The 24,903-nt window shown below is 42.8% G+C and overlaps 1 protein-coding gene across 2 annotated transcripts in view; it reads left to right on the top strand.

The window, feature by feature from the left end:
• The window catches only part of LOC100700332 (xenotropic and polytropic retrovirus receptor 1 homolog), a 41,300-nt gene that overhangs the window by 3,609 nt on the left and 12,788 nt on the right, over window positions 1–24,903 (top strand). For both annotated transcript variants that reach the window (XM_005464541.4, XM_005464540.4), the window contains exons 2-4: window positions 9,683–9,734; window positions 23,434–23,535; window positions 23,640–23,863. In XM_005464541.4, coding sequence (XP_005464598.1) covers window positions 9,683–9,734; window positions 23,434–23,535; window positions 23,640–23,863 — 378 coding nt within the window. The remainder of the gene's footprint in view (window positions 1–9,682; window positions 9,735–23,433; window positions 23,536–23,639; window positions 23,864–24,903) is intronic.

Raw genomic sequence — 24,903 nt, 5'->3', positions numbered from 1 at the left:
AAATATACTTGCCTACATATGCTATTCTACATGCTTTTAAACCATTTAAAATTACAATTCATAGTTTTATATGTGAATTATATAATGTTAAATTACTATTAAACAAATGACTAAGTATTTTAGACTTTAGTTTACTTCAGCCATATTCCATATAAATTAAGTATCGTACAAAAATAAAAATAGCTTCAAATACAGTCATGACAATAAAAGAATATGACTTTAAGGACTTAACAACATTACTTCAGTTATAGTGCACCAACATCTCTGATACATTAGCACTAAGGGAACACTGAACGACCTGCTGGTTTTTGTCCATAAAACTACTCATCTAAGGTTACCACAAAGTAAAAGATCTCTCAGCAACATTATGCAACATTTTAGGCACTATTGCCCCGATCAGCTCAGTGAGCTGTTTATTCTAAACATGAACTACTGTTACAGCAACAGACATGGACACAACAGCTCAATGTCCACTATGTGAAGGAGCCAAACACATGCCTTCTCCTCTCGTTAACTGAGATGAACTGCTGCCATATTGGTTTTACATCTATACTGTCCAGTCTCCCCTGCTGGACATGGCAACACGTTGTTCATGGTTACATACAATTTTAGACTGATGTGGGCCAAAGCCTAAAACGATGTGCCGGGAGTTTGCTGTTCTCGTCGGCTCAGATATTTGAAGTTTACTCAGCTACATTGTCGCCTGAAAATATGTTAAAAGTTTATTTTGCGACCCAGAAAGAGTAATAAGAGTAATACTAAAACTAAGAAGCTGCAGTAGTAGTAGCCATTGTTGGAAACTGGAATTGGCTGGGCCAATCTGGGATACGCTTTTTCAATTTTGTTGTCCGGATGGAAAAACGGGAGACTTTCGGGAGGGGCACTGAAATTCGCGATTCTCCTGGAAAAATCGGGAGTGTTGGCATGTATGGCGTAGCATTGCCTGTAACGTTATTATGACGGACACATTTTATGAGTGAACTTGACTTTACGTGACTTACAGGTTTCTTTGAAAAACACTTTCTTATATCCAGGTTCTTCCTTTGTGCTGCCATCCTCCTCTCCTCCCTGCAGGTCCTCGCAGCGCAGGCTTGCTGCTGCTAAAATTAAACAGAGCTCCCTGAAAGGCACAGCCAATCACATTGGCCATATTTGTCACATGACGCAGGACTCCAGTAGAGAACGTAATTTAACTCTTTCTGCACCGCTGGGTGAATGAGACGCTGACAGATCGTTTTTTTTCTTTCTATCGGGTTTGTTTTTCTTTACTCGAAGAGATCAAATTATTGGTGGGGACATGTCCCTTCCGTCCATGCCAAATCTACGCCCTTGGTGTAGGCGGTTTTCAGCATGCTACCACTGATTGCAGTTTTCCCAGCACTGCTGACATTCTAACACTGTGCAACTTGTGTTTTTTACTGAAGTTTTATCATCAAAGTGTGAGAAATGTAGTAATAATAATAATAATAATGATGATGATCCAGGGTCAAACTCTGTTGACATGCTGGCTCCATTTAAACCTGTGGAGGGAAGCAGCTTCATGTAAAGTGCCAGACTCATAGTGTGTCTACCAGACTGGCGCTGTAAGAATAAAAACGCCTGCTGGTCATCCGTATGACTCAATGGGCTCATTGACTAGAAACCCTGCTGCATGACTACATGGCTGGAGCTCTGTGAGTCTGGGATATATTTTTCTGTATCAACAGTTGAGATGTTTGTGTGTGTTGGAGGACGAAGGTCAGGAAAATGAACCAGACAGAAATGGGAGAAGCGAGTCGGTAAGAAAAGAGAAAGATGGGACTGGTTGGGCTCATTTTGTTACCAGCTGATCTGTTGTAATAATAATAAAACCATTTGGAGTTGTTTCTTCTCATTGTTTGTTTGTATGGTTCAAAAGCAAAAATAGATTTCTTTCAAATCTTTTCCAACGTTCATAAACACCAAATAACCTGATGATGTGTCAGGAGCTGATGATGTTGCAGACATAGTGTTTCACACACAGGACTACAGATTACAGCTGCAGCCAGACTCACTTCTTAACTCGATCATAGAAACATGTAAAAAGTTCAGTGAAAGTGTATGAAACATCAAACTTGTACTACTGCTGTAGGCGAGGCAGCGTACAGAGTGGTGAATTATGCGGGTGTGATGTCACACCTAGGGATGGATATCGTTTAGGTTTTATCCGATACTGGTGCCAAACCTACTTTTGAAACGGTGCCGGTGCTTAAACGGTGCTCGAACCGGTGCTTAAACAATGGAAAAAACACAAACTTTGTCCAAAAACCTCTCATGTTTAGCTGTTTCCCACTTTTTCCTTGGTCATTTTAGCCTTTTTGGCCAGGGTGAAGGGAATATCTGCCATCAAACAAGAAGACAGCCGCATGTAACTACCACGGTGTTTGCTAGTTCACCTTACATGCATTAATGTAATAATGTGGTTAGCGTACTCAACGTTAATTACACACGAACAACATGAAGCTACTCACGCAGAGAAGAACGGCTGCTGCTGCCATCATCATCCTCATCATTTCTGCTACACTGGCAGGGCTAGGGGCCCTTTAAAAAAACGCTATGTGTCGCCAGGTGTTTCATCAGATTTGAGGTGTTACCTCCTTTGACAGTATCACAGTATCAGCTTAAAGCACTTGTTGCAGGCTGCTGAGTTTGCAGCTTTTGCTGTGAAGTACAGCCAGACTTTGACCGCTTCGCCTTGGGCATTTTTAATCTGTAGCTCTGCTCTAAAAGAACGTACGTACCTGGGCCCGCCTACTATCCTTGGAAAGGTAAAATGATTGGCTAGAATCCAAAGTGTATGACATCTTAGGAAAAAAAAGCACCAAAAAAAAAAGCACCAAAATGTGCGCTGCTTTTCTTTCTGGTTACTACCGTTTATGTCAGAACCGATACCGGTACCCATCCCTAATCACACCACATTTATGATGGCGACAGGGCACTGGCCAATGTCTCTCACCTCATAGACCCAGTGGTGGTGACCATGGTGTACATGTACTAGTGTGGCTCTGTGTCACCAATCCTGTCATGGACTGAAAACGATCAACTGAAAAATGCTTACAGAAGATATTTGGCAGACGCTGAAGACATATTTCACATCATACAACTTGGTTTTTCAGTAGTATGGATGACCTGCCATATCTTATGTGCCTGGTTTGTCATTGCTTGTATTTTTCCAGCACGCCACTGCAGCTCAGGCTGTGCAGCAGAAGTGGAAACTGAGCCGCAGCACTTCATGGGAAGTTAGTTTGCTGATGATAGCTGGTTTCAGGGGGGTGAGGAATAGAGAAGCTGACAGTGAAATGAGGGTTTTACTTCAGGCACCGTCTTAGTCAGAGGACATTTAGAGGAGGCTTTCAGAATGGTGACAGACCTCATTAAAGCACAAGAGTTATTTTTTCCACACTCTGGGATAAGACTTGGATAGATGGAGCGTGTAACTCTGTGCATTTTTCCACTAATGTTGCTACAATTAAAAGTTGATTGGTTTTTACTGTACTTACACTCAACCACGGCATGTCTGAACAAAACTGGGCGGTGTACAGTAAACTAACTTAAGACCACAGGTTCTTATTAAGCTTTCCACCTGAGTCATCTTAAGTACGCAGGCTTACATGTACCTTTAGAGCAAAGAGTCTCTGTGTTCATCTGGTGGGTGAGCTGCTGGGAATCCAAACATGTACCAGTGTGAAGCAGAGCTCGTTTTGATGAAAGTTTCCAAGCGTCCAGCTCCAGGATGCAACGGCTGGTTGCCTGAAAGTTTGTGATGGTTGGTGCAGCAGAACAGGAAAATCATTCATAAATGCAGCCAACAGAGCACTGAGATGCCCACCAATTGCTGATAAAACATAAGCAATTTAAGCTTTTAAAGAACAGAATTAAAAGTATACAAGACACACTTAACATCCTAACATCACCTATCGACGGTGTTGTGACAAACTATTTGCCCTCCTTCTGATTTCGTAGTTTTTAATACATTCCAATAACGAAGGATTGTACAACTCTGAAGGAAAGTCTGCAGAAAACCTGGGTCTGTGTTGTTGCTCGTCTTCAAACACAATCACACGTCACTCCTTGTGAAGAGCTACCTTCAGAAGACTGAGCCTTAATGACTGGCCTGCACAAAGCAATTACTTGAATCCTTTTGGAAAGTCTGTGAGGTGAACCGAAGACCAAGGTCCGTGCCAGCACACCATCAAATCTGGAGGAGCTTTACAGAAATTTCACTGTCACTACAATTTAAAATAGAATAGCAACAATGTGGCCAGCTGATGTACTGAGCTGTAAACATGTTGTTTGTCCTGCTGACGCTGACAGTCTGACTTAATTTTGGACCAAGTGGCTTTCAGAGTTTGCAGTTTTTACACTTCCATGTTGGTATTTTTCACTCAGTAGATTCTGCTCAGCCTGGGCGTTTAGTTGGGCTCTGTTGAGGAGTCATTGCAGCTAACTTTGCCCTCTCAGGCCACTAATGAACCGGCTCCCGTCAGCTAGTGTCTGATGCCTTCTATTTTAGCCTAATTCAGCAAATATGAATGGTTGGTAAGCAATTTCCTTATTCTACTTTTTTCATTAAAGACTTATTTTTATGTATTAAATGAGGAGAACATAAAATGTTGAAGCCTGAACCAAAGTTTGTTCTCCACAAACCTGCTCTCTGCCCTGATCAGGAGGTTAGTGCTTCCATGCCTGCACCCCCCCAGTCTGGGCAAGATGCTAACGATGCATGTGTGTGAAGGTTAGCTAGGAAGCACTAAAGAGCTGTGAGCGCTCTGGGAGAGTAGAATAGTGCTTTATAAGAATGAGTCCAATAAAGCATAGCTCCCTCCCAGCTCATCATCAAACTAAGGTCTGCTCAGAGCAGGGCGCTGATCCAGGGTCAGGGGAACAGGTGACGGTTCCTAGACGTCCTTTGTTGTTGTCGACCCTGCTCTGATGAATATTTTTGTTCTCTGCAGTCTTCACTCAGCTGTACAGTCTCCGGTATCACTGAAAACACTAACACAGTTGCTTCTCCTTTTCCTTTGGCTCATTTCTTCATTTTCTCATATTCACTTGCAGTTAAATCTGAATCTCTGTCTCTCTGTGTACTCGGCCTGTACCACTACACTCGCTGTCTTTGGAGCACCTGCCCCCTGTCCTTTTTCACACAATGGTATGATCCCAGTCTGTCTCTCCATGTGATTGGCCACATTGACCCCTGGGTCCTGAGCAGCAGCAGCTGAATCTTCAGCTCTCCGTGACTGAGGTCGGCTCGTTCACGAACAGCTCATCACTACAAGTCAACGTGTACTGACTTGTAGTGATGACTACTGACTTTCAAGAACATGTCCATAGAAGAACACTGGGAACACTGGGAACATGGCAACTGTAGAGAGAAAAGGGAACAGAAATATCTAAAGGCTTCAGTGTCATAATCTTCATGTCTGTAACTAAATATCTTTCTGAAGCCAGAGGCAAACATGTGGAAACACCAGTGTTGGAAAGACTGAGTAAATATGTCAGATGGATGTAAAATGATTTACTGCTGATAACACTGGGAACACTGGGAGCACTGGCTGATGCCTGATCCTCGCCTTCAGATGAAACTTCCCCACGTGTGTCTTGTGACATTCGACTTTGACATCTGTGTAAAATTTCCCACCTGTCTCTGTTTGCTGCTGTCAGTGAGCTCCCCCAGTCCCAGAATGCTTTGCAGCCTCTGAGCAAATAATTATTAGACTGTTCATACACATGTTCATACACATGTTCATACACATGTTCATACACATGTACAAGCCTGCACCCTGACAGAGCCTCGTACGATCTGCTGGCCCCCTGCTCCTGATGTCTGCACAGTAATGCATATTGTAGTTTATTATTTGTATATTGAGTTAAATTAAACCTGCAGACATTGGCCTGCTCTTTTTATATGTAGTATATGGATCTGTGAAAAAGTTGTACAGCATCTTCTATACAGGTAAAGTCAATGTGAAGTGTTTCACAGGTGATTGAGAAGCTGGTCAGACAAATGTGAAATAGTGCTGTTAAAGTTGTGTTTGTGTCATCGTTGTAAACACACACAGAGGGCACAGGGTCAGACCCTCTGCTCTGTTTACCCACAAATATTAGGTTCATTGAATCAACAGTTTTTTTTCCTTTTTTAAAAACACAAACTAAAACTGTTGACCAGCTAGTGTATGTAACTGACTCTAACCACCTGCACTTGCAGCAGTGCAAAGTCCAGATGTTTTGGTAGCCATCAACAAGCATCTGGAGTAATTCAGGCTGGATAGCTGGTTGCTGTTCTTGGCAGATTTGGCGTAGTTCGTTTAAATTGTTTGGTTTCCTGGTATGGAGCTAACGTTGAAGCATAGTCCAAACATTTTCACTCGATCTAAAGTCAGGCCTTTTGATAGGCTATTTCAGGTGCTAGCATGCTAGCATGCTTTATCCATTACAAAACCAGATGTGCGTTTGGGTTCGTTCTTCTGTTCAAACACCCATTTGTGTCCTGGTTTCAACTTTCTAGCTGTTGATTTTAGCTGAAGAATTTAAAGGTAGTCCTTCATTATTTTCTCCATTTTCTGAAAACAGCCCAAAACAGCCCGGATGCTTGACAGTTCTTACAGTAGTCTTCGGTTTGAAAGCCTTCCAACCATGCCTCCAGTCATTGTGGTCAGGTGGCTCAGTCTGTGTCTCCTCCGACCATAAAAACCCTCTCGGTCCATGATGATGTAAAACTGGCTTCAGTAACTCTGATTATTGAACACTGGTGTTCCAGCAGTTTGTAGTTCATGGCAGGCTTCACCCTCAGTGCTTCCTGACCTGTTCCTAACATCCTAACTCATTTCTTCTCATTGAGGGAGACAGTTTGGGTTTTCCTGCAGACCTTGGCAAAGTGGTGACACATCAGAATAACTTGTGTATAGGTGATATCAGACTATCGACTGATTTAAATACCCTCTGCCAAGGAGAGCGGTCGATTTTCCAGATGCTTGTTGCTGGTCTAGTCGAGGTGCAACTTGTGAACATTAGTGATTGTGTGTGTATTTGTGACCCTGTGTGGAATAAAGAAAACCATGGTGTGCGACCATCCTGCCCACTAAACTTACTGTGACATCCATGCCCCCCCCGTGATGAGTGTCAGCGTTTGACCACAGCTGGATGTATTTCTGCTTTGACCTCTTGGTATTGCCTCGCTAACAGCTCCTCTCTGTTTCCACGTTCATCAAATATGATTTTCACAGCAAGTATTATTGTTTTTAGATGATGTAATCAGATACAAAGGTTATTTCGATGTACTTGCAATTAAGACAAACCATAAATGAAAATGAAATCCTTATTGAAGGCACTCTAATGAAGCTAATTACATTAAAGGTCACTGAGACATACCAACACATGGAGGCATTGTCTGCTATCACACAGTCAGCAAAGCTGTTTTCTGACTACGGCTGAAAATACAAAGAACTGCTCAGTCAGACGTTAATGCTGCTTTAGCTTTTAGCTTGCATCACTCGTGCGTCACCGGTGATGTCACTGCCCTGCAACAAATCTCCCAAACGCCTCACCTGTCAGCAACCCTGGGAGCGCTCTTTAAATTCTGCCACAGCATCTTTCAGGCTCGACATCTAAAGAACAGAGCTTCTTCATATCTCGTCTGCACTTTGGACACAAGCGGGGGGACAGAAAAATGAGGAACAACATAGAGATCTGGGGTTTTACATGACACACATGTGAGCAATAATCCAGTTATGACTCATATAATCCTTCTGACAGTTTGGTGTCAACAAAGTGTTTGTCTGCTGGTGGGCAGGGGTTGGAGAAAAGAGAAAAGAGATTAGGGAAAGGAGCAAGAAAGATTTCCAACAGCCAGTGAGAAGAAGACGAAAGATGACAGCAGGCGAGTGTAAATGCACAAAAAGGAGCACTGCAGAGAAACCTCACAGTTGGAGAGAGAGATTTGTGGTCAGCTGGTGTGGGTCAACGGTATGCCTGTGGTGATCGCCACAAGATGCAAGAGAGAGAGAGCGAGGCGGCGGTGAAGGAGAAAGAACAGAAGTAGGGTAATCTGCGAGGATAAGCAGAGCTGCCCTTGTTCCTGTTGAGCTGTGTGTTGTGTTTTGGAAACTCGCTCCGGACCACATGCTGAGCCAGCCTCCTGTGACCACCAGCATCTTACTGTATGTCACACACGCTGTGGGCCTCAAGACCAGTGTGGGAAAGCGCTTTGGAGCTATCGGCTCAAAGCGCTTTGTGCTGATCGTAGGCGCACGTGTTGTGTCACCAAAGGCAGGGTGATGTTCGATAACAGCAGCAGCCACTTTCATTAGTTACAGAGCAGCAAAATAGGCTAAAGGTCACCGAGGCTAAGGCAGCTAAATCCTGTAGATGACACATAAAACACACTGTCAACCAGTAGGACCAGTATGCACTGCACTGGGCCTTCTTTCTCCAGTATTGATAGCGATAGCACGGCTTCTGCCATTCTTCACCACCACTCAGATGTGATGTTGGTATCAATTGTGTCTGTGAGGAAGACTAAGGGACGTGAGCTATTTCAGCTCTTTATCAGTCGTTCTCAACATTTAGCCTGGACACAGTTAAAGACATCAGAGAGGTGTAAACAGCTGATCCTAACATCAGTCAGGGCTGAACATGGATCCTTTCTGGAAATGTGTCATGAAGATCAAGCAGGAGTGCCTGTGTTTGCGTTGGTGTAAGAAGAGTCTGTGTTAGAGCCGCTGATGGTTTTCCAGGATAAAGGAGTCTTGCCATCTGAGCTGTTTTTGAGCACCGCTTCTCTCAGGTTACCCTGACTAACCGATGTGTATTGACCCGGTTCTTTCCCTGGTTATAGCTCACCTTTAGCTGTTCAGCAACAGTGGGATTGTTACATACATCATGCAGTGTAGTGTGTGTGTCCTCTTCTGTCTGTGCCTGATTGTAGCAGAAACATCAGAGCACTGAGCCGGGCCTGCAGGTTTTATTGGGCATTTATAGAAGAGTTTCTTCCTTTTTATTGATTTCTTACTCTGTGATTAGTTGCATTGTTCCAGCACAGTAGTGAAGAAGCATAGGCCTGACTGCGTGGGCTGTCGTTCGTCCTGCTTCACTGCTGCTTGGCTGTCCAGCAGGCCGGGCTGGCACACAGTGAGCTCATTGTGATCCGGTGCCCTGCTGGCATTGTGAAGCACTGACTAACTGACCACTCTACTATCTAACCCTGGAGCAAGAGCTGATGAAAGAGGACGACTGTCCTGCTGTCCTACTAAAGCTCACTGAGACTGGATGACTCCTCGCCCGCTGCACAGTGGGGACAAAGCACAGCGTACACTGCCCCACAGTATGAAGCAGGCTGCTTTATTAAAGGATGGATGAAGAGTTAAATAACAGATCAATACAATAAACAAAGTGAAATAACAGAGTACGCTGTGTGAATGCAGGAGAATGGACCAGGATGGGCTGTTAGTTCATTCTTATTACAATATTTCTGCAGGTTGTTTACAGCAGGTCTGAACATCCGATGAAGAAAACTCATCACAGATGGGTCACACAGCACTGTGATATGCTGCTGCTATGAAAGCCAATCATTCTCATTGATCTGATTGAACTGATTACATAAGCTGCCTGTTATAGATATATGTTTGTATAGGTGACTGATCTGGTGTTTTTACTGTGTCTGCAGGCTTTCAAAGAGATGCTGTATGCTGCTCAGGACCAGGCCCCGTCTATTGAAGGTATTACATGCATGCGCACACAGCCATGTACTTATGGCTTCACAGGAAATGACATCGACTTCCTCTTTCTTTCACCTTCTCTAGTCTTGCGAGCTGTTGGCCTAACCCTGTCTTACTTTGTACTGGAAACCATTGTGTTATCATTTAGGTGTAAGACCACGCGTGTTACAGCTGAACATGGTCCTAACCCAAACCCAACAATTCCTAAATACTGATGTTCAAAAAGTATTTAAAGATATGATATGTGAGGAAAACTTGATGGTCTACAGCTCAGTGTGTTTGTTAGGATAGCTGGGCACAGACTCATCCTGGGGGGGCGTGGTCATAAAAATGTGTGAGTGCTCACATAGAGTACAAGTGCTGCCCAGTTACTGTCTTACTTACATTCAATTAGGCTGATTGATTGATCCTGAAAATAACGATTAGTAAAGTCCAATATTCTCCGTTCCAAACACAGAATATTCAGAAAATATATTTACTGCAGCTACCGATTATTTTAGTAATCGAGTAATCTATCAGTTATACCATCAAGTAATCCGATAACTGATCCGATATACAGCATCGGTCCGATCCTGACCTAAATTAGTGGATCAGATATCTGGGAGAAATGAAAAATGTAACCCGATCCATCAAATATCACAAAAGCACCTCACAAAACCTGCGACATGGCGTAACCTGGGTAGTGACCTCAGCACGTCGGAGCAGTACGCGTCACGTGACAGAGCAGACCTGTCGGCGGGCTGGAGTTCACACTGAAAGCATCTGGAGCCTCACTACGTGCTGCCAAACCGGCATCTCGGAGAAAGCTATCCCAGAAAACAAAGCAAGTGTGTAAGTTCATCTGTGAATGTTTGTGAAGCGTTCCCACGTTAAGCTTAACAGCCGATACATGGAGCTGGGATGTCTGTGCGCTGCCATTGCCAAGTCTGACCGTACGATGGACAGACTCAAGTTTGACTTTGGAAAAAACTGTTACAGGTTAAACAGTTTCAGGGTTCGAAAAACCCCAAAACAAAGTATGAAAAACACTTTTTGTCATACTTGTGTTAAGTTTTGTATAGAAATGACACAAACTCCAGTCTGAGGTTAAACATGATAGTAACGGCTCACACTGACATCCATCCTGATCAAACCTGAGTGTCATGCAGCCTGTTTGCACTGCTGTCCACTCGGGACGTTTATGTTCAGCTGTAAGTGTTAAAGGCTCCACTATACAACCTGTGTTTAAGTTGTTGAATATGAACTTTATTTTGCACTTCTGTTTTTCAGAACAAACAGTTTCTGAAATCTGCATCAAATTGGATTTTAAATTACTTTTGAATATTACTTCAAGCACTTAGATTGAAAGTTCTGCTAAAGGTTAAAATACAAATATCAGTATTGCTGAACTGTGAAATATTTTGGGTGTAGTGTTTTTTTGTTTTTTTTTTAGCTTTAGTGTTTTGTTTTTTAAATTTGAGTATGAACTTATACAAAATGCAGCAAGATGGTAAAAAAACAGTTTTATTGATTATAAAATGGACTATATCGGATTCATATCGGTATCAGCAGATATCCAAATGTATGATATCGGTATCGGGCATAAAAAAGTGGTATGGTGCTGCTCTGGTGTGAACACTTGGTGGTTTGTTGATCCGGTGTCTGATGATCACAGGATAGAAACAGCTCACCATCTCAGTGACGGCTCCGCCTCTTGGGTCTTCACGCCGTGTAAACCGACTCGGCTCCACGTTACGGCGAGCCGGCGTCGCTGCCTCCTGATGTCAGTGTTTTGGTTGTGTCAGACCTTTTTCTCCACGCGCTGCTCCTGAACACGTTTCCATTGCAGGTCTGATTTTAGTCACAAACCTGGGTGAAACGCCCTGCTAGTAACTGATCCACACCTCTAATGTGCAGCACTCCCTACATATCAGCAGCAATATTTAAACTAATGTCAGTGTTTATTTTACAATAAATGTGTTGTTTACTAAACACGTTTCTGCTAGCATGGCTCTGTGCCTGTCTGCAGCAGCTGTGCTGAACGTTTGTTTCCTCATTTCTGACTGAAGAAAGCGGCACACGTCATTACTGAGTGGGAGAGCCCAGCAGCCCCTTCATGTGTCCACAGTGGGAAGCACAAAGCCTGCGTGTGTTTGACTGGAGTTTAATGTTAGCCCAGCTTTCATGTGTTTTGCAGTGCAGGCATTTGCTGCCTTGTGAGCACTAAGACTGAAGGAGCAGTTAGGTTTTCCAAACTAAGCAAAGATGTGCATGTGATGGAAATGCACACGTCTGTCTTTATGCAGTAGTTTTGTTTGTATTTAAGAATCAGCTGGGCTGTTTACTGTGTTTCTATGCACAATATTTGTGTGCACACAGCTTCAGCTGGATGCAGCTGAACACATGAAAGCCCAGGATACAAACAGCATGACCTCCTGACTGGAAGTGCAGTTCTTTACCTCCAATCATTTTATATGACGACACTTCAACCTACATTATTGTTTAATTATGTGTCTTTGCAAAAATACAGCAGCAGGAGCCACAAAATGACCAAAATTTAAGGCCTCAAATCATCTTAGAAAGTCTTCAAACCAGTTATCAGAGGCCTTTATTCCATCATGTAATGACAGGCCTGGTCGTGTCACTGCGCTGCATACTTTTAAAGCAATACTAAACAACGTGACTAGCACAGTGCACTTTCCTGGTTTTTCATCTTATTTTGACAGAAGCGACTTTAACCACTTAAAGGGCCTATTTCTGTCCCAAATGTGATGTTAGAAAACCCAAACAGCAAACCGTGTCACCTCTTATACTGCTGCTTTGCACCAAACATGGCTGCAGCTGCCAAAGGACCATTGATCCTGTGTATACGGCTGTGTTAGTGCTGGGCGATATGGAAAAAATATTTATCACGATATGAATTATTTTATATCACGATAACGATATATATCACGATATACCACCTGACCTGTGGTCATCTGGAAAGTATGCAGTCTTTAAACAGCGAGTGGAGAGGGTGCAGTCTTTGTTTTGAGTTACTGTAAAGCATGTCGCAAATCCGGGTGCATGTAAAGCAGCACCATGTTGCAAAACAACAAGACAGAGTTTCTTTGTGAAAAATGTCATTTTTTTATACTTTATTTTCTCTTGCATAAAGTTAAGAGTATGTAAAGTGAGAAGACAACACTAATATATTTGCCACAGGCTATTTAACCCTTTAAGACCTACCATAGAACCAAGTCCGCCAGAGCTCATCTTAAAATTGATTTATTTTGAGTGTCTTCATAGTTTTATTTTTGAGATACACAAATTTTTATATACTACAGGAAAAATGAAAATAAATAAATGCAAATTTGCAAAAACACAGCATGTGCATCAAAATAAACGATTTACAGCAGTGTAATTTGACTTCTAAGCATCCCAGAAACGATACAGAAGAACATAAAGTCAAACATGACTTTTAAAAACACCAACATAGGCTTTGAAGCTTAAAAAACTACATTTTCCGCGAAAATGACATCACTTCCGGTTTCGGACATGTAATGGCGGACATGCGATAGTTCGCGCTGAGTTATATTCCAACGTAGGAAGTGTTATGAACAGCTGATCGGATCGGCAAAACCTGTTTCTGGAATATTATGTTTTTGTTGCTGCAAGTCTGGAATATTATGTTTTTGTTGCTGGAAGTGCTTTTTATGCAATTTTTGCAAAGCTATGTGTGGAAGGAAACCGTGACCTAGGGCAAGCTAATGGAATAAGATGTAAGTACAACTCCTACCGTTTCATATGCAAAAAAAACCATTATTGCGCTACCTTACGTGGTTACAGTTCTACAGGGATTTAAAAATAGTTAGGGAAAACGGAGTTTGCCTGCTCCGACCGGTTTTAAAGGGTTAATGATATATTTTATGTAATAATTTGTAAAATTCGGGTTAGAAACGATAGAAACGATAGAAGACAAATGGCACGATAGAAACTTTTCTATCGTCCACACGATATATATCGTCATATCGCCCAGCACTAGGCTGTGTGCTGTTAGTTTTTAATCAGCGACCCACTCGGCAGCAGAAGTGAAGCGAGCGCTGCTCTGTGAATTAAAATGTGATTTTAAACCTGAGGACCAAAGCCTATTTTAAGCTCTAGTCCACGCACATATTTGAATGTGAGCACAGAGAGTCATAGCGGTACAGACGGAGTGAAATGTCACATCTGTCCAGTGTTTCATGATGTGAGGCATCCAGATGGAGTTCAGGAGGCACAGTGGTGTGTGAAGCTGATCACGTCCGTTCTGAACTTTCACACATTTCAAACGGCTTACACAGAATAAACATTTTTCTGTTCATGTGTAAATGTAACAATGAGACGTTTACGTTTATCACATGTTGCAGTTTTAAGGTAATCCAAACTCTGGTCGGCTCACGTGTTTGGTTGTGCTTAATCACATGTTCTTCAGTTTGATTAGGGACGGGACGCTGGCAGTTAGCTGCTTATTGTAACTAGCACAGGTCAGTAATCATGTATCGCTCATGTTAGGGCTGCCACGATTAGTTGACTATGAAAATCGTCAATGGCTAATTTAATAGTCGACTCGTCGTTTGAAGCTTTGTAAGATCCTGAAAGACGCAGGGATAAGTAGTAGGATTTAAGAGTGTAATAACGGACTGAAACAGAAGATGGCAGCACTGCATCTACAAGGATGCCAGCTGCTGTTAAACACCGAAGAAGAAGAAGCTGTGTCCAGTATCGTACCTGTGTCTAAATTCAGGGGCTGCATCCTCCTGAGGCTGCATTTGTAGGCCGATTACGTCACAGCGACGCGACGAAGGCTGTCCAAATTCAAAGACTCCTCCAAATGCGTCCTTCATTTCCCCAGATTTGAAGGATGGGTCGGGTGTGTCCTTCGTGACCCACCCTATCCCAGAATTCATAGCGCGGCCCAGCCAATTGCAAGAGCACCTGGCTGCAGCCACTGGGGAGCACCATATTGCGACCTCCACAGTTGCCAGAAACACGTGACTTCAGTTAAATCAACTTTGACAGCGAAAACTAAATTGTGTTTTTGTTACTATTGACGCTGCTGAGAAATAAACATGGTTCACTCTGGGTTTGTTCAAAAAACACTATCCCTTCAGCTTGTTCGTGGCCAAAAGTGTCCATGTTTTATGTTTTTTTAAGGTTTTTTCATAAATATAAAATAGTCATTACTTTTTACATTTTTTTTAATCCTTCAAACTCCTTTTTCTGGTACAATGCACCTGTTTGAAGACAACCTCAAAACTCACCATTTCATATATCAGCACTACTACTGGAAATTATTGTACAGCGGTCCCTCGCTATAACGTGGTTCACCTTTCGCGGACTCGCTGTTTCGCTGATTTTTTTTTACAGCGCATTGTGTTCTACATCCTGATTGGCTGTAGACCATTGTCAATCAATCTTGTGCCGTGTCTCCTGTACAGCACAGAATGTGTTCAGCGTGTCAGATTTACATAAATCTTCGATCCTAGCATTGTGACTCTGAAGTGCTGCACTGTAGTTTGTAAGTTTCCTCCCCAACAAACACAACAATGTCGACCAAACGTCGTCACCTGCAGGTGCCTTTGGTTTCATTCTGTAATACTGAACTTATTTTTCTACAAAGGTTTGAACTTTGTGTTTAAACAGGAGAGAAAAGTGTGAAAATGTTCATGCCTGTCTGAGAAAAGTGTATAAAGCATGTAGTGAGGGCTTTTACAGCCTTAAAACATCTATAATAACTGTAAAAAATAAAGTTGGCTACTTCGTGGATTTCACCTACCGCGGGTTATTTTTAGAACGTAACTCGCGATAAACGAGGGACCGCTGTATTATTAATAGTAGATGCTGGGACATCTAATTGATTAACATCAACATTGATTATTATGCACTGTTATTTTTGTTCAAGGAGAGCAAAAAATATAAAACTCTTTCTCAGCTTGCTCGTTGCTAAGAATGGCCACTTTTTGTGTTCATTCACAAAATGCTATAAAATGTATATTTATTAAAACATTTTTCTACTTTTACCGACGTGACTCTTTAAATTAGAACCAGTCCTTTTTAATCAAAACCAAAATTTTATCTAAATTCTTTTTTTTTTACTCTTTAAATGCCAGTTATGCTATATATTACCAGTAACTTTTCAGATAAAAAAGTGATAAAGTCCTATTGTTCTAATGAAACTTCATATTTTTTTTATTTATTTTTCATCTGAGCATCGGGGAAAAGGCTGTCTTGTAATTGTTGAGGTCACTAGTGTGCACCCCATTTCTTCCAGGATCACTCTTCATTTGTAGGTTTTAGAGGACTCCTACTGCTGTGAAGTGGTTTCATGGGACAAAGGCTTGTATTCAAAGATCTGGGAGACTGTAGAGATGAGCAGTGATGCCCTTCTTACCATCTTTTCAGAAAAATAAGTGATCTGGAAGCTGTTAGGCTTACTTACAGCAGTAGCACTTTCTGCACCTGCATAAACTCCAGGACACATTTACTAACAGTGTTTGTTGCTGTTTGTGCTGCAGCTTTAAGTTTTTTTGAGAGTTAATATTTTGGCTATGGTGTCTTGTTATGAAATGTACAAGAGTAAAAGTGTTTTTAGCAGGTGCTTCAAAGCCAAGTTTGACTGGGAAACTCAAAGCTCAATCGCCTGTATCAACAGAAATTCACTGCAGGCTGTGCAATATTTGATGCATCATAATTAATACCAGTCTATCTTGCAAACACATATTTGTGCTGCAATGTCATGCACAAACTATTGGATCCTTATGATCAAACCTATGTCATTCTTTTGGTCCATGCAGTGCGGTAAGCCATCAAACACCCTTATTTGAAAATCAGAATATTACATGAAATTGTGTGTTTGGCCAAAAATGGGTAAATGATTAAAAACTACAATTTACATGTGTTGAGATTAGAATGAAAGCATTTTTACTTAAATTATATCATTTAGTACTGTCAGCAACAAGAAATTAAAAAAGGTTGTTATAATGGTTTTCAATTGGCCAAAAATGGCCACGATAGAGCCAAGAGGAACAATAAGATGTTTAGTGTATATATTTTTGATGAATTTAAGAAGCTGAAGTTGAAAATTATAAAAGCTGAAAAAAACCTAGACCCTTGGGAAGTTCCATTTGCATTAACACAGCAAAAATGGTCAAAAAAACAGAAGTGAAGTGGCCACATAAGGCCAGCACAGAGCCCAGAGGGTTCATGTGTAAAATGTATAAAAATGTTATTGATTACAAGGAAATACATTAATGTTTCATTTATCACAGAGCGTAGAGCACATGAATGTTCTACAGATACTGGAGACAAGACATCGCGAGGGAGGCGGGGCTCCTTGGAGTGCGTCTTTAAATGTAGTTGTAGAGAATACAATCAGTTTATATAACAATCAGATTGTACATGTTAACAAAAACATCCAGGCCATCCTCAATAATAAAGGCAAAAAGGTATGGATCACAAGAGCTGTCAAGAAATGTGGTGAACAGAAAATAAAAAAATAAAAATAAATGTAACGACCCTGATTTGAAAATGTAGGGAATACAAAGTACAGATACTCATGCTAAGTACAGTAATGAAGTATTTGTACTTCGGTACTTTCTGTCTCTGATGCCGACAATAAATTATATTCTAATGCAAAATGTGTATTTTTTGTCTTGTCGCCCACAGAAGCCCTTAATCCAGCTCTCTTACTTAACCCAAGGCCAGTAAACAGACACATCGGTGTGTTTCTCTGCCATGAAGCACGATAAAAAAAACAAAATTTAAAAATGAGCATTGTTGTAACTCAGAGTGCCAACATGATCACTGTAAGCAAACTAGATGATTCCTACAATTATGAAATAACTAACGGCAAATTCATATATGAAAGACTCTGTCCCAACCTTTACGATCCACTTGCAAGGTTTCCACTGTATCCATGCAGGGTACGTGTATCCAGCTACTGTGGAGGCCGCAGCCAGACCCTTCTCGCCAATTCCAACAATGGCGGCAGCTACTTAGTTTAAATATTACGCTTATTAATCTTTCTGGGTCACAACATAAACTTTTAACATGTTTTCAGGCGAGAATGTAGCTGTGTAAACTTCAGATATCTGCTCGATTTATCGAGACATCACATATTTGCAGAAGCGCTCCGACGTTTTCGGGGACGTCTGTTACCCACCAGCTCCATAGCTAGCTGGGGCAAGAACAGCGGACTCCCCGCACATCGTTTTCGAACCCCCGTGGTCTTCACTACTCAGGTTAAACATGATATATAAGTCAGTTAGATAAAATGTTATTGTTTGGCTTTTTTCAGTGTTTTATTTGTTCCTGAGTAAATGTGTTTGGCTGAGACTAAAGTTATAGTTTTCACAAACGTCACACAGGAAACTGAACAGAAGTGTGAGATGGTCGAGAGTTTACTCCAGTGTCCTGTTATATTTTAGATAGCAAGGAGCAGACGGCCGAGTTTATTAAACTCCACCGAGACAATCTGCAAATTTCATTAAAAGTTTAATAAACTATCATCTTGTCTTTATTTTTAGTAGCACATACCTGAAACACTTCAAGCTGTAAGCTAATGATAGTTATATAAGAAAAGACGCATGCTGGTGCAATAAGCTGTACGTTATACGTCCAGTGGACACAAGATCTGATTAGTTGACTAATCACAAAAATAATCTGTGACAGCCCGAGCTCATGGTGGCTCATATTTAGAGCTACAGGGAGATTACCTCAGCTGCTTAATTGTGAATTGGGATGAAAAACATCATTGGAGAGCCTGACATTGTGTCATAACCCTAATTACTGTTATGCCTGACTTTCTCTCCTCTTACTGAGAGTGGTGTCATTAACAATGTTATATATTAATACCAGTCCCGTTAAAAGACCCACATCTCTAGTTCACATGGCTTATTTGTCTAACAGTTTATTGATGCTGGGCTGAGTGACATGTGATGGAGGTTGGGCAATGTGTATGGTCACTGGTCACGCAGTCCACCCCCCTGATGTGTGTCACACAGTCAGAATACTCACCTGCTGCCTTCCACCAAAGCTACTTTTCAGGTAGATGTGCAGCTGCTCTGTTCTATACCAGATGATCACATTGTTATTGTAATAGCAACGTACTTATTAGGCTCTTTTCCCAGCATCGTAATAATGTTTTTTAGAAATGTAAACATGTTGATGTCATTAAAGGATATGCAGACAGCAGTTTCCTGTAAATGACAATCATCGATTGTCTAAACCTGCGTTTTGCCAAAGGAAAGCTTACATCATGCTGAGCTAGCGTCCTGAAAATGCTGCACGAAGTTAGATAAAGATTACAGAACGATGGAGGTTTCAAAGTCCAAATAAACTCCGATCATTCTCAGTCGTGGGTGGTCGGGTCACACAGCTTCACCTAAAGAACACCTGGACACGGTCCTGTGTACGCCCATCACGGCTGTTCATATTCCAGTCAGTGGATAAACTAGCTGCCATCACTTTGTTTAGAGCTGTCTCCTCAAAAGCTTGAAGTGGATCAGTGTTGCAGAGTGCTGTCACCTGAGCTCATACTCAGTTTGTTTGATTGAGGTCCAGTCTGCTGACTGTGTGGCCCACTGGTCCCACAATAAAGTTTCCTTTTCACTGTTAAAAACTATTACACCTGTCTGTGATGTATATGTGCACTAGCTAAGGTACACTAAGCATTCACAGCTGTATGTTAACAAGGTGGAAGTGGGGAACACACTCTGGTGCCCCTCTCTCCCCCCTACAGTGGGCGTAGCTGCACACAGGCAGCAAGTGGAAACGCTGTTGTACACGGTGCTGAAAAAGCTCCACGAGTGTGTTAAAACCAGCGAATACAAAAGAGTTCAAATGTTCTTGGATCCTAACAGCACCTTTGCAGATGAATACTTTGTCGTATACTGTATGCTAGAGATAGAACTGGTGTGGTCTACACTGTTCCTCTGTATGGTGCCCTGTTATACAGTGAGTAATCCAGTCACACGTTGCTCCCCACTGAGAGGCTGTGATTCACAGGCTGATCGTCGTCTAATGATTAAAGCCGTCCTCATATTTGTGTCCACATCAGCTGACATGCACTTCCTCTATTTTGGTTTATTTTAGGAGTTTTTCCTGTCTGACTCGTCCCTCTGTCGCATGTTTGCTCTTCTGTAATAATTACATTATTTAGACGTTGGTATCGTGTTGTTTGTTTGGACCCTTTGTTTATTAGTTGATGTGAAGATATGTTTTGTTGAAATAATTTGTAAAATTAATCCAATCATCCAGCTCTGGTATTCTGAGGAAATGCTAGTCGGCTCAGTGAGCACAGGGCCCACCTGAGCATGTTGGGCCTTCAGCCCACTCCATGAAGTCTGTTTGTGATTGTTAGGACATTCACACCAGTGGGCTGTGGGCATGCTGTTTCTCCTTGCAAAAGGAGCAGATGCTGGTCCTGCTGATGGGTTAAGGACCTTCTACGGCCCTGTCCTCTGGGATCTCCTCCATGCTCGTCAGACTCTGCTGGGAGATGCAACAAAACCTCTTGCATGACATGCACTGATGTGCCCTTCTGGAGGAGCTGAACCTGTAGCGTTGAGATATTGCCCCATGCTACCAGTGATGCCACCGACTCTTGCCAAATGCAAAACAAGACTGCTACTCTTGGACCAGAACGCGTCATCAGTCCAGATTAGTGACAAACACTGGATGAAATCACAGAATGCAATTTATGCAAAGTGTGCAGCTTTACATGGACTCAAAGAGCAAATGCACTGATCCTGTCCCAGAGGCCGGGGTACACGGTGGAGGGATAAGGGGAATGACAGGAATCTGTTTCTGCTCTTTGTCCAAGTGAGAGATGTTATCAGCCTGTATCAGACTGTGTTGTAACCAGCCGTGCAGGATCGCATGCTGTTTGTGAAAGACTGCACACATTCACTGAGGCTGAGGATCGTTTGTTCAGAAGAAATATTTCTGTGCAGCTGCACTAACACCTCACCTCACTCTGTGTAGGTAGTGGGAGGAGTTTCAGAGGTCACTGTCACACCTGAGCCAATTCATTTTTATCCAAAGGGTCAGCACCTCTCTGGTGTCCTCTATCTCATGAACACAAGGATGGATTTGAACATTTACTAACTTACCTAACCAGGCTTGATAGAAATGACTAATAACTTGGTTGTCCCATCCTGACATGGCCTTCTGTGACTAACAAAGAAACTAAAAGCTACCAAACACCAAGATGCTCAAATTAAATCAAATAAGTGGGTGATCTTCTACTCTGGCCACAGCCATGTTTTCTGCACAGTGGCAGTGCAATGAACAGATCTGTAACAGATCAAAGTTTAATAAAGGAGCAATAACTGCTACCTGATAAGCAGGAGGCAGCGCCCTTAGACAGCAGCACTTCACAACAGTCATCAGATCAGCTGTGATCAGTGTTCACCCGTATGATCTTCTATCTGGCCTCACTGGCAGGTTAAAGTTTAATGCTGTGTAACCACGAACGGTAAAGGAAAATCGGTATTGAAGAGAAAGTCGTGGCGTTCCTGTCGCACGTCTCAGTGTTTTTGAGCCCAACGTGGCGCCTGGGTACTCGCTGTAGTTGCTAGGTTCCACAAAAAACACACGAAATGGTGCAAAGCAGGGTGTTGCTAAAAAACATTACTTGTCAAATGGAAAGTATAGGCTTTAGCTGAGACACAGACATGGCATAATGGTAATAATGATAATAATCATTATGACTTGACTGAGACACGGAGAGAAAAGAGCCGAATAAGGCCAAAACGGGATAAGGAGATTACGGTAGTCTGACAGCGGTGGCTGTTTGTGTGTTTGTGCACTGCTGAGAGAGGACCAGGGAGTGGTTTGGACACGCCAATTTAGTTAATTTGGTGTCTTGTCTAAAAGCAGCCACTCTGAAACACAGTGAATCACTGAGTGTGCACACTGTAAACCACCTGACCCCGCTGTTGTTTGCTTGTTGTTGACGTGACAGCGGGCTCAGCTCGGACACACAGGTCTGCTCAATTAAAGTTTACCAGAATCGGTGACATGTGACGTTGTCGAGAGGAAAATGATCCAAATTACAGGATTGGTAAAAGTCTAAAAAAGCACATGAGTCAGTGGGAGGAGCAGGAATCAGAGCTCGGAGTGTTCAGGTAAGTATAGCACTCCTGTCAGGATGACACGCTTGAAGAGAACGTCATTTTCATCATACTGATATTCCCACTGCCACTCGTGGCTTTGATTAAAGTGGACACGCCCACTTTCCACTGTCCGTGATTATTTTGCCTGTTGTCAGGTGATTTCAGCGACACTCCATCACCACACGTCTGTGCACATCAACCTTTTAACAGCGTTTTAACCCCAGCGTAGTCACATGTTTGAGGCACTTCTGCATCACCTTTGCTTCTGACACCTGGAAGCTGCATCCATCTTGTCACTGAGCTTTAAAGGCTCATACTTTTAGGCTGAAGCTGGCTCTCCGTGTTTTAAAGTCAGAGTTTGTGTCCGTGAGTATGCCAGCGTCCGTTTGAGTCACAGTGAAGGAAGTTTCATCATCACGTGGGGAGCGCGAGGCTCTGTGCAGACATGGCGCCCGTGGTATCCGTGTCAGGAACAGTCTCTGGCCGTCTCCACAGCGCAGGCCGTGTGACGGCTGCTTCCTACATGCTGTGTCCAGGATGTTGTAGACAGTCAAGTCAGTGTTTGTCTTCAGATAAAAACCAGCTGTGGTTTCTTTATTTAGATCAGGGGTCCCCAATCCCAGTCCACGAGGGCCGGTGTCCTGCAGGTTTTAGATGTGTCTGTGATCCATCACAACTGATTTAAATGGCTAAATGACCTCCTCAACATGTCCTGAAGTTCTCCAGAGGCCTGGTAATGAACTAATCATGTGATTCAGGTGTGTCGACCCAGGGTGAGATCTAAAACCTGCAGGGACACCGGCCCTCGAGGCCTGGGATTGGGGACCCCTGATTTAGATGAATAAGAACCAAAGGTGCACTGACAGTGAACACACTTACATGATTACACTGTAACTGTGCTTTGTTATTAATTAACAAAGTTTCTCATTTGGATGGAAAGTAGTTGAATAATAATGTGAAATAACAAACATACAGAGTAATCCTGCATCATTCAGAACAGGGGTGTCCAGCTCCAGGCCTCGAGGGCCGGTGTCCTGCAGGTTTTAGATCTCACCCTGGGTCAACACACCTGAATCACATGATGAGTTCATTCCCAGGCCTCTGGAGAACTTATTTAGCCATTTAAATCAGCTGTGTTGGATCAAGGACACATCTAAAACCTGCAGGACACCGGCCCTCGAGGCCTGGAGTTGGACACCTGTGATTCAGAAGGACGGCTGCTGTGTGTCACCGCTGATCTGTTCACACAGTCTTTAAGTCTCAGTTCAATGTGTGTAAACGTTTCTCTTCCTGTCCTCTCGGTATTTCTGAAAGCTGCTGCAGAGTTTCCATTATGTTTAGGCTTAGTCTGAAGTGAGTGAGTGGAGTTCATATTCCATCCTGAATCTCAGACACAGCACAGGGGCTGGACGGCTCACTGCTCCCCCTGCTGGTTGGAGCACAGCAGCACAGGCCTTTGCACACACACAGTCACCCACTTGCCCATTTTTATTTATGCACTTTGTTTCTTTTCCTTAACTTTGTGCGCACAGGTTTGTTTCCTGCTGTGAGATGCTCTTCTAACAGCTCCTCTCTTGTTGCAGTCACAGATGAAGATACTGTCAAGCGGTACTATGCCAAATTTGAGGAGAAGTTCTTCCAGATGTGTGAGAAGGAGTTGGCCAAAATCAACACCTTCTATTCTGGTAATACCTGCAGCTGGTAGCACCGGTTTAAAGGCTCACCAAGACTGTGTGTTCTTATTATCTTGTCTCTTCTGTCTTTACTGTGTCTCACTCTCTCCTTCCAGAGAAGCTGGCAGAGGCTCAGCGGCGATTCGCCACGCTGCAGAACGAGCTGCAGTCCTCGCTGGATGCACAGAGGGAGAGCTCAGCCAGTGGGCGGGGCCTGAGGAGGAGGAAGACGGTGTTTGCCTTGTCACAGCAGGAACGATGCAAACACAGAAACATAAAGGACCTGCAGCTGGCCTTCTCAGAGTTCTACCTCAGCCTTATACTGCTGCAGAACTATCAGGTGCACACTCGTACACCGGAGCAAATACACAGAGGAAACCTTTGATCACTGATTATATCGTCACATTTCCCCGAGGGTTCAGTTTAGCTTTTTTATTATAGTATTTGATCGGGAGATCAAGGACATTTTTTATCACACTGTAACTGATGATAAATAATAAATGCTAATGCAGGTGAATGTGCTCACCTACACACATACACAGGGCGTATGTATGCATGTAATAAAACAAATCTGATAATGGGTTTGTAATTAAAACAGAAACTATCAGCGCTTTTCTGCATATTTTTGAGCCGTGGCTAAAAAGGCAGCGTGTAACGTCACAGCTACAGCTGACTGGTTCTCATTGGTTGGTGCTTTTTCACTGAGGAGCGTCTTTGGCGTTTGGAGTCCCAGACCCAAATCCATCGTAGTCCGTGTCCTCTAACCTTTAAGTTACGACTACGAGAGTTTCGACTCTGAGCTCAGTGTTGGCTCAGTCTGCACTGAGGACAAGCTGCAGTCCTGGAGGATCAGCTGATCCCAGCCCCCATCAGCTCACTGTTTACTGTTTTCCAGATGTTATCTGCTGTGGAGATAAAAATGTGCTTTATTATGGATTTCATGTGCTCAGTGCACAGGTGACATTTCAAACAGCTGATTGGCTGCCACAGAGGCTGATGCCTTGCCCCCCTCCTGTCTACTTTGTACGATAATATGAGTCTAATTTAAAAATCAGACTTATTAGAAAGCACGGTGTAAGCGACCCAGGACAGACCCGATGACTCGCTGATGCTTTTCAGCATCATCTTTATTCTTATTGTTATCACTCAGTTGCTGTACACACACACTCACACACTGACACACACACAGACACACACATGTGCGGGTTTGCTATCCTCGTGGGGACATCCCATTGACATAATGCTTTCCCTAGCCACTTACCCTAACCCTAACCATCAAAAATGAATGCCTAACCCTGACCCTTACCCTAAACCTAACCATAACCTAATTGTAACCCTGACACTAAAACCACATTTTGAGTGTGAAAATTGCTTTCAACC

This window comes from Oreochromis niloticus, linkage group LG18 (assembly GCF_001858045.2).
Source record: "Oreochromis niloticus isolate F11D_XX linkage group LG18, O_niloticus_UMD_NMBU, whole genome shotgun sequence".
In the NCBI taxonomy this organism is placed as follows: Eukaryota; Metazoa; Chordata; class Actinopteri; order Cichliformes; family Cichlidae; genus Oreochromis; species Oreochromis niloticus.
The sequence above is the reverse complement of the archived record's forward strand: the minus strand, read 5'-3'. Positions and strand labels throughout refer to the sequence as shown.